Source organism: Glandiceps talaboti, chromosome 8, assembly GCF_964340395.1.
Source record: "Glandiceps talaboti chromosome 8, keGlaTala1.1, whole genome shotgun sequence".
In the NCBI taxonomy this organism is placed as follows: domain Eukaryota; kingdom Metazoa; phylum Hemichordata; class Enteropneusta; family Spengelidae; genus Glandiceps; species Glandiceps talaboti.
In genome coordinates, this window is record NC_135556.1 from 18,179,723 (window position 1) to 18,190,583 (window position 10,861).

Genomic DNA, 10,861 nt, shown 5'->3' on the forward strand with positions numbered 1-10,861 from the left:
TTTCCTGTCAGCCAACCATCTGAACTGTAAAATGCAGTTGTTTGGCAGCACTCTTGTTGTACATTCTGTGGAGTATGTACGTGTCACCAAACCAGTGTAGGTTACTGTCTAGGTGTATATGTCACCTTGAAATTGCAAACTGTGAAAGTTGAGCCAATGTGATCATACGTGCCATTTGCCAACTTCAAACATTTTATAAAATTTCAAACTTCACTTTCCTCTCTCATTCTTAGTTGTATTTTGAATATGATGGAGACTCGACTAATGAAAGTTTTGAACCCCGGAGATGTAAAATATTTTGCAACCTGTAAAATCTTTTCACCTATATGCTGTGAGTAATGTGCATAGTCAGATTCAGTGATCACCAGGTGTTCTAGAAAATTCACTTAATATGCAAATTTTGCAAATTAACATTTTGAGGATGTAACACCTGTATTTTGTACTAGTGTCTTCATAAGCAAAAACAGTGGAAAGATTGAAATATTTTATTGAAGGGTATTTTGCTAAAAGAGTAGTTTACTTTTTGTTGTCTTTGATCTACAGATCAATAGACAGAAGTTTATTTTTAGTTGAAAATTGTAGATTGTGACAAAAGATTCTAATAAACATATTCCAAAATATTATGACCGTATTATACATGAACAATGCACCTTGTTACTGAGGAGGGTTAATGAAAGGGAAAGGATACCTTGTGAATTCACTATGTTTCATAAAGACTTAAGATAAAATGCGTTGGTTTCATTCACTTTGACTTATCAGTCAGAGCTAACATCGATCAGAACTTAGACGGAAGTGATATCTTGGTCTTTCTTTGAACATGTTGTCGACTGTATCTATCATTATTGTAATTCTATAAAGATACAAGCAGTCAACAGTAACGTTTAACAGACGTTACATACTAAGGCCTGCACGTTACTTCCGCATAAGCTCTGATCAATGCCATCTCCATACTGGTAAATGAATAAGTGAATAAACCCAACACATTTTATCTTGGTTAACATCAACATTTTTATTAAACCATAGATCCTCGTTGGTGGAGGGGCTATGAATAAACACAGTGGATTTAGAATGTATCCTTTCTCTCCTTAAAATTCAGTTTTGTTGGATTGGGAATTTTACATTTTTCACATTGAAAATTAGATGCTATGATAGTAATTGTGATTGTGTTGTCGTACAATTTATGCGTTATAGGCCATTCCAGACTGCAAACAGGAAATTGAGAATACAGCGCCCTCATTCAAATTGGGGGTATCATCACCTCATAGTGCCATTTCTTAAGAGCTTTGTCCCTTGGTATTCTGTAGAAGTGTAAATCAGGGATGTTTTCGTATTGTTCAGACATCGAGGAAAGCAGCAGTGCTCTATGATTATTTGAATAACCTATACCATGTGTACCCTCAAGGTACACACAGACAGGAAGTAGAGCACCACCATGGTAAATTCTGGAAAGGCCGATTTCAGTTTTAGCTCATAGGGACATAATCCCGAATTTTTGGTAAATTGTTGTATTTTGAAATTACAAGAAAACACTTTTCAGAGTTTTATCATCATCCTGAAACTATTTATATTTATTTTTGATGGGATTTCTGTTCGTAGGTAGTACCTAATGCATGAGAGCTTTATCTCACATAAAACTAAAGTGTGCTTCAAAAAGTGTTGGAGGACTATGTCCCTTTAGTTTTGGTTTTTATGTATTAATCTTTCTGACACGAGTGTTACAACTTAATGAAATGATCAACCATAAAATGAGGTGCAAAAACGTAAAATTTCTTTTGTAACTATGATAAGATCTAATATGATACAATTGGTCATCTGTTTTTAGTGTCAAACTTACTTATAATTATACAGCTGTAAACTTTGTCCTAAAATTTGTACAATTGTTACAAAAACTTTTCTCATTAAAATAGACAGTGTTTAAGATACGATGTGTCACGCCATGCCTGTCAGCAGTGTGCCCTCTAAGCCAATTTGACGTGCCACTGACGCACACAATTTCTAGTGATGCTCCAAAATTTGGTGTTTCCCTATCTCTTACTTTGTGGTGACCAGTGTGTCCTCTAGGCCAATTTGACATGCCACTAATGCACACAATTTCAAATAACGCACCAAAATTTGGTTTTCCCTGATCCCTTACTATGTGGTGACGCCCAAGAAATGCCATTTTTTTTCTCATTTTTACTCTCAACAACAAAATTTGGCTGTCATTAACGGGCACACTGCCTGTCAGCTGGTGAAAGGGATTGATTGGCCCGTATTTGAGGGCACCCTATCAAGGCATACCTACAGACTAACAGTGAGATAACTGATACCTTTAAAATTATTATAGTCAGGATGTTGCAGTGTTAGAAATCCAAATCCTTGATCATCAAAATCTCTGGTTTAAACATTCATCAAGTCTTAACAGTCATGTGAGAATGAATGTATAAATAATGTATTTATTGTGATTTCGTTAAATGTTATTTGTCAATATTTTTTTTCGATCTAAATCTCTTATTTTTTTCTGTCAAAAACTGATATATACCGAAGGGTTCATACACTCATGGAACATCCTGGAATTTCAAAAGGACTCCTGCCTGAAAGTCCTGAAAAAAATGTGATTGACTCTTCGAAAATTGTTTGACTGAACATTTGACGTTTTTGTCATAAAGTAGTGATTGTCACAAAAAATGTATTTTATGCGTTTGTAACATGTATATGTCACTGATCAACAATCCTGGAAGATAACCAAAGTTGATCTGAGTAGTCCTGGAAAATGATGAAAAATTTCCTGGAAAGTCGTGTAATTTTATTTGATTTATATGTATGAACCTTAATACAGTCTTGGTAGCAGACTTTCTTTTCCTCTAATTTTGTTGACTGCTATGTTTTAAGTTTGTTGGATTACTTTTGTGTATAATGATCATGTTGTCAGTTGTGAATTCAAATGAAGATTAATAAAATTTTGACTGTACTGTCTTGTTTGAAATGTTTGTTAAGAGATATAGTCCAATAGTGGGACACAAACAAGGAAAAGTGTGTTTTGGACATTCTGTTGTTAACACACAGTTATCTGCCCATTCAGCTTGCAGCGTGCAAATTCCAGGCTGGCATGCTAACCATTTGACCATTAATGATTCTATCCATCTTTACACCAAATGATCTTACCTGGCCATAAATACAGCCATTCGTCCAATCACATAGCCTGCTTATTTATCATTTTGTTCATTTTTCCCCATAGCTCTCTCCATTCCTCCAAAGTCAGCCCCTATCTATCCTTCAATCTCCCCCACCTCTCACTTCCTCCATCAACCCCCTATCTATGCACCCAACTCCCCCACCACTCTCTCCATTTCTGCAATGTATGTATGATGCAAACACTACAATGTTGCACATTTGCCATACAACATCAATGTATGAAATAAGCAGACAGAGACAGACACTTGTGAATGATTGGCAGTATTTAACATTTATTATACAGAATTATACATTATCTGAATGGTATGAATACATTAATGCTAATCATATCATACAACTATAATCACTTAGTTTACAAAAAACATACAAATGTAAACCCAAAATGTGAAATAACTTGATAATTATCAATCCCAAACATTGATAATAATATAACCTGCCTGATTATCAAAATATCGTAACAATGTATTTATCAAATACATGGTAAGCAATGCTACTCTAATATCTATATTAATACATCGTCGAAACCACGGCCTGTTTTACGGCAACATTCTTAACGAGCCTCCCACAGGTTCGAAATGTAGTGGTAGATATAATAACTCTGGTTTACGAGAATGTATTAATAGTGAGTTGTGATCTTTGGTGTAATATACAAATGCACAATCCAAAATACTCTTCATTTTGAAGGTTTTTTTTCTTTCTTGTGGCTACAAAATGGATAATGAACTGCCTTGTAAAAAGCTCAGGAATTAAAATTCCTTTATCATTTGACTGCTGAACTTCACCGTATTGTTCACCAATTCAAATATTGCAGCGATTGGCTTTCTTTTAGGAGGGGGAGAGGAGGTTTAACCTGAACCTAAATGAACAAAGTCTGCTTCCCAATGAGACATTCGGTACCTAACATAATACACTTCACTATGAGCAGTATTGATAGATAACAGAACATGATATGTGTTAAGAAAGAAACAGCATCTGCATATTCCACTAAAATGAACTGGAAAGTTCTTGAGGTACTATTTATGGAAAGAAAGTTGTGTTAAATACAACAGAATTTGTGCTAAGATATTAGAAACCTGTATTAAACAGAGAAGGAGGAATATGGTAAAACTTGGATAGTTCCTCACATGAATTTACAGAGAAGAAATCCCAGTAAAATGACTGGGAAACTTACCAAATAGGTAGATATTACTTAATTAGCTCAAAGATTCATCATTGTGTTATAGATGTCAACCAATGGCCTCTTTACTGCACAGTCCAAGGCGTACGTTAGTGGAAAAATGTACTTTGGCTTATGAGTATGCATGATGTAGACTCAAAACAACACTGTAACTGGAGTATTATCTTGTTTTGATCAGACAACCAACAATACCGGTATATATATTCCATGGAAATTGTTAAAATACCAATAATTAGATACTGTACATGTTAATGAGAGGTTGATTTTATCAATGAGTTGTACAGTAACAGGATGAGATCATGATCACATTGGGGTTGCTGATTTCAGGGTGTAGACCGAAATATTAATTTGATTGGATTTATTGTACCATGTGTACAGCTACAAAATATATATTTACCTACCAGTGATTCAGCACTGTTCAAGGTGTACAATATGATGAGTTAGTCATTATATCTAACAAAACAGTTTCAAAAAACATATTCCAGTTTCTGCTAGTGCAGCTTTACTTACATTAACTCAATTCAAACATTAAACTAATGGTTACCAGGCATACAAACAATGATAAATCCTTCAGTCTGCCCATCTACATCCCTCAACAAAAAACATCGTGCAAGCCTGACAGATTTCATTTCTGAAATTGGATCAGTATTTTTCCAAATAATGCCAATTCTGACACCTGAACTTTACAAGTAATTCATTTGTAAGGTTGTACTCAATTTAGTTTGAAAGATCCAATTGTTGGTCCACTGTTTAATCACCTCCCCACCCCCACCCCACCCCCACCCCTGGGTAAGAGTGGCTTGGAGCATATTGCAGAAGTGGAAACAACAGCGGATCTTTCAGGCTAATACTTGAATATTTTAAATGACATTGTGTGAAAATTACCACACACAAATAAACAGCTGACCTTGCAAATCGGTGTGAACAAGGCCAATCTTAGGACTTTGTCCTGAACTTTGAATACTAAGAACTAGAAACTAAGAATTGATAAAAATAGCTTGTTAAAACAGATGTTATGAATTGAATTTAGAATAACCAATGACTTGTAATGATCAATGCAAATTAATCCTGTGTGAGATAACAAGAATTATTAAAACTAATAATTGCTAAATATGTGAAGTGGTAGTCATGCAGACTTCAGACTTCGCATCTTTATGTTGAACAAGAATTTGACCACCTAGGCATGTCATAAAAATAACAATCATTCAATTTCATGATTGACACCATGACTTCCACTCCACACGCTACACATACATTAAACTATAGATTGTAAGATATGTTGTGTTGTTCAGCCCTATCAGGCTTCTTAACCTGATGAGTGCTGGCTGATAGCGTGGCACGAATGTCTGTATCTTACAGACGAACCGAACTACAGGTAAGTGTGAAAATAAGTGAACCTTTTTGTTCTATTTGGACCTCTGGAATGAAATAAATGCTACTACAGGTACAGAGAATTGACAGCAAAGACATGAAGTTATATAAAGTTACATGGATTGTATAAACCCAGGTGGATATGTAGAAGGCAATAAATTCTATACTCATAGGCAACATAGCAGATAGGATTGAGATTAGTAATAAAATCAGTGTATAGAATTATGAAGTTGATATGTTAGTTTGAAATTGAGAAACTTGTATTGAAGGTGTACGTGTCATAACAAAAAAATATTTTAGTTAGCATAGATTTTCTGCAAAGGTTCTTAAAGGTATATGCCATTCAATGACGTAAATACACTCGGTTTAATGTATCAGAGAACAACTGTATTTTGAAATTATAATTACTGTTCACTGAGCAGCCAAAAGCTTTTTCATTTCATTCATCCTTTTGAGTCTGCATAGAGATGAAATGTTATATGTAATATCAAATGTACACGTTAACTACATTTTTACTAAAAAAAATAATTTTTCTCAAAGCATGTACTATCTGAATACATTGTACGTGTATTTGTATACATGTATGTATTAGACTTGTATTCCATTGCTTTCCTTCACCACTAGAGGGCACACTTTATTGCACCATAAAGGCACACTGACCTGTCTTTGTAAATATGCATATGACTTCTCTACTCCACCAGAAAGTAGTACTGACTTTCCTATAATGGTCAATAACTTTGTCTTTTCAAACACTATCGCTACTCTATATTTTCAACAGGGGGTGTGATTTATCGGAAAGGTCTATTGACTTGTTTTTCCAGCAATTTAAATAATGTCTCTATTTCACCACTAGAGGACATTTGGAAATGTCTATTGACTTGTATTACACTAATTCTTTAATTACTGCATCAAAACTGGGACAACTGTCTTAATTTCATCCCAAAACATATTTTATCTTGATTATGCAAGTGGACTATTGGTCAAGAGCCTCACTTTCACTCCAAAACATATCCTTTTTTGATTATGCAAGTGGTATATTGGGTCAAGGGCCTCACTGTCATCTCATTATTTTCCATTTTGATTATGCAAGTGGTTTTTTGGGTCAAGGGCCTCACTTTCATCTCAACATTTTCCATTTTGATTATGCAAGTGGTTTATTGGGTCAAGGGCCTCACTGTCATCTCATTATTTTCCATTTTGATTATGCAAGTGGTTTTTTGGGTCAAGGGCCTCACTTTCATCTCAACATTTTCCATTTTGATTATGCAAGTGGTTTATTGGGTCAAGGGCCTCACTTTCGTCTCAACATTTTCCATTTTTATTATGCAAGTGAACTATTGGGTCAAGAGCCTCACTTTCGTCTCAACATTTTCCATTTTGATTATGCAAGTGAACTATTGGGTCAAGAACCTCATTTTTATCCATTTTGATTATGCAAGTGTACTCTATTGTGCCTGAATATATTCTACTTTGATTGCGCATGTGAATTACTGGGTCAATAGCTTCATTTTCATCCCAAAACATATGCTACTTTGATTATGTAAATGTAGTATTACCATACTCTTTTTACCATGCCCACATATTTCCACCCATGTTACCAGCCAATACTTTCTCTATATCATCAGCTTGTTTGGGACATTTGGCAGTCAATACCTCAGCACCTTCATCAGTGATGAGTACATCATCTTCTATACGAATTCCTATGCCATGGTAGTCTTGAGGTGCATGGCTATCACCAAAGGGAATGTACACACCTGAGATAAAACAAAAAAACTTTCAGTAGGGTTCACATTGGTGACTTTCAAGGACTGTTCTACTAGGGGTGCCCCTATACTACCAGAGCAGCTCTAATTGGGGTACCCCATACACTAATACTAATTGATATAGCAGTTCTATTTGGGGTACCCCACACTCATAGAACAGTCTACCACAAGGATGCCAAGTGACTTTCTTGTTAAACTGATCAAGGAAGGTTTACTTGGAAGACTGTTCCACAATGGGAATTTTGACATTCTATGGTAAATCATTACAAAAATGTCATTTTCCAGGACTAAACATGAATTATTTCACATCTTTTAGGGACTTTGAAGGACTTTGAGATAGTACCCTGCTGGTGATGTATCAATGAATATTTACCTGGTTCTATAGTGATCACCATACCGGGCTGTAACTTGATGTTCCTGGCAACTCTAGGAGTGTCATGGGTATCCATTCCTAGGTAGTGTCCAACATGATGAGGGCAGTATATACTGGCATACTGTAATCAAACAAACATTGACATCAAAATCATTCAAAAGAAACATTTTCCACTGAGACCATAGAACTTACTAGTTTAATTGTTACAACTACTATTTTCATTTCATTATAAGGGGATTACCACTTCAGGAAATATAAATATTTTCATAAACTTTGGGTTCTGGAGTGTCATGTTATGATTTCACATCACATAAATTGTGTGTGACTGCCAAGAAACACTAAATTATAACTCTGTTTCACCTCTATTGTTCTTTCACTGGTCCATTGCATCATGGGACTTAGCAGACATATATATTTATTAGACTCCAAAGTGCTTATTACCTTCAGATAAATATTTGACTCTGTACTGAATATTTTGTGTCCTTAGTTTTTGTCATACTATTATATAACTCAGTTCAATTTTCTCACATTTCAACTTTTCCCTATGATTGTATGGATTCCGTTAAAAAGTTATAAAGTCCATCTGTGTTTAATATGTTGCAACAATATTTGAAAAATTATGTTTCAGCGAGGAGGCTACTATCTAGACCTCCAGTAAATAAACAACTTTGATTGTCTGAGTTGATATGTGACAATGTTCCTTACCTTTCTTCTTACATTTTCATCAAAACTCTTTGGAAGGATTCCAAGATCTTGGAGGTGTTGTCCGAACATTTTCAACATGGCATTGTAAATTTGATCCAACGTCATATTTGGCAGTGAGCACATTTTCAGACATTTCAGTTGGACATCTAAGACCATTTCATACAAAGTCCTTTGAGCGAGGCTAAATCTACCACTAACTGGCCACGTCCTGGTGACATCACTGGCATATCCATGGTACTCGCAACCAGCGTCCATTAAAATCAATTCATCAGGTTTCACAACCTGGTTGTTGCTTATGTAATGCAAGGTATTGGCTCTGTTGCCACCAGCAACCACTGGCGGATATGCTAAGATTTCGGCACCGTGGACTCGGCACTCGTAATCAATTCGTGCATATAAATCAGATTCGTTGACTAGCGGTTTGGAATATTTCATCACATTTATGAAAGCTTGAGAGGCAATTGATGCTGATTTTCTCATTAGACATTGTTCTGCCGTAGATTTGATAACTCTCATCTGATGCAGGGACTCTTCCAATGTCTTTATCGCACAGCCCTGTTTTCTTATCGGGTGAATCAAGTGCTGCATTATCTTGCTGTGAAATTCTGGATGAGCTGGTTTCAGGAAATCATACCATAAAACCAATTCTTTCCTTTCAGAGAATTGCACCAAATAGTCGCAAAGTTCACTGTTATTGTATGCGGTATCCATACCGATAAAGTTGACAGCGCCCTCAACGCCACTTCTTGGCCCATCCCATAGCTCCCTGTGTGCATCTCTCTTTGGAACCAGAAGCGTTGCCTTGTGAGCCGGGAGAGGTTTCCCGGGAAGACTCTCTATGACCAATAAACTATCTGGTTCTTGGAATCCACAAAGATACAGGAAATCTGTGCTTTGCCGGAAAGGATACGGTATTTCGTCTGTCATGAACATTTTAGGATGTGAAGGAACAACTACAACATGGTGCTTCTTTAACTCACTTTTGGTAGATGATTGACGAATTTCTGTCATTAATTGTTTTCTACGGTTTGCATATTCTTCAGCAGTAATGCCAGGCGTGACTTCACCATACTTCATGAGATGTGGGTGAGTATATGGCGTTGGTTGTCCCAAACTCCTTGTAGGAATACCTGGTTTACCATCCCTAGCCTTTAACTGACTCTGGATAGGTGGACCTATAATGCAAAAAAATAAATTAATCACATTCTTAGAAGGAAGATGATCGCAATTGTCATGAAAATCAGTTTTATAATTTAACTTTACACAATTCACATATTGAGCTTTAAACTTGTGTTTGTCAACATCAAGTAGGGCATTCATTTGCTATACCAAGTGTATGAATAATTTTTCCATTTGGTACAAATTGTAGGAGCACTCCGAGCAGTTAAAATTAAGATTAAGGGGAAAAAACTGTTTTCACTGTTACAATGTTCTATTCATGCAGAATCTCTCTCTTACAATACAACTATGAGTCACATTACAAAAAAATCATATATTAAAGTTATTTAGCTATTCAGTCCAGCTTGCAGACGGAGTACGGGACTCGGTCCTGTGGACTGAAATGGAAGGGACATTGTCAGAATCGCGTTCTGACTGACTCCGTCTGCAAGAAGGACATCCTTTCCATTCTTGCCATAGAATTCTTCAGGTATTGGGCTAGGGCTAGGCTTTATAATCGTGTTTCTTGTTTCTGTTGGCCCAATCATGGCCCAATAGATAATTAAACAAGTTTACTTGTCTATGGCAGCTTAAAATGTGTGTTGTAAACATGCCCTTTGAGATTTGGTTGAAACATGGAGGTATAAAAATAGAAGCTTCTATTTTTATACCTCCATGGTTGAAATTACCGGTGAAGGTCGATAGATAGAAATTATTAGAATGAGTTACAGGTGTACATCTACAGAGCACAGGTGTGATTTATAAATTCAAAGATACATTTACTTACTTGAACTGTAGCAACGCCTATGTTGATATTCTTTCAAATTAGTACTACAAACTCTGCGCCCCCACGTTGTTACTACGGACGCTTTACATCCTCTGCTTCGTACTACGCAGGCAAAGCTTGAAGCTGCCATATTTGTTGGAAAGTTTCAACTTTGACCAGCGAACTTATAATCTGAAGAGCGCCCCCAACTGAATTTTAACACGGACTGAAAATCTTTACCAGAATCGCCGAAGAAAGTAGTTTTTGTTTACATAGCAGTAATTGACCATTGTTAATTGCAACGAGGTGTTAATTAATAGCAGTTCATTATAGAAAGTGTAAATGCGGGGAATCCCTTCACACCAAGTCACGTG

At 36.0% G+C, this 10,861-nt stretch overlaps 1 protein-coding gene across 1 annotated transcript; it reads right to left on the minus strand.

Annotated features, from left to right (window-relative positions):
* Positions 1 to 3,557: 3,557 nt before the first annotated feature.
* LOC144439540 (xaa-Pro aminopeptidase 3-like) lies at positions 3,558 to 10,770 on the minus strand. Its single transcript, XM_078128849.1, has 4 exons — positions 10,509 to 10,770; positions 8,564 to 9,738; positions 7,859 to 7,979; positions 3,558 to 7,476 (listed from the first exon to the last, which is right to left on the minus strand). The coding sequence occupies exons 1-4, from the start codon at positions 10,636 to 10,638 to the stop codon at positions 7,289 to 7,291; spliced, it is 1,614 nt and encodes a 537-aa protein (XP_077984975.1). The 5' UTR covers positions 10,639 to 10,770; the 3' UTR covers positions 3,558 to 7,288.
* Positions 10,771 to 10,861: the final 91 nt, after the last annotated feature.

What these genes read in the sequence shown, in the direction of transcription:
- LOC144439540 (XM_078128849.1), bottom strand. Translation starts at nt 10,638, where the DNA reads ATGGCAGCTTCAAGCTTTGCCTGCGTAGTACGAAGCAGAGGATGTAAA. An exon ending in TAGGCGTTGCTACAGTTCAA is followed by an intron (nt 9,739 to 10,508) that starts GTAAGTAAATGT and finishes TTTGCATTATAG; the next exon opens with GTCCACCTATCCAGAGTCAG. An exon ending in ATGAAAATGTAAGAAGAAAG is followed by an intron (nt 7,980 to 8,563) that starts GTAAGGAACATT and finishes GTTTGATTACAG; the next exon opens with TATGCCAGTATATACTGCCC.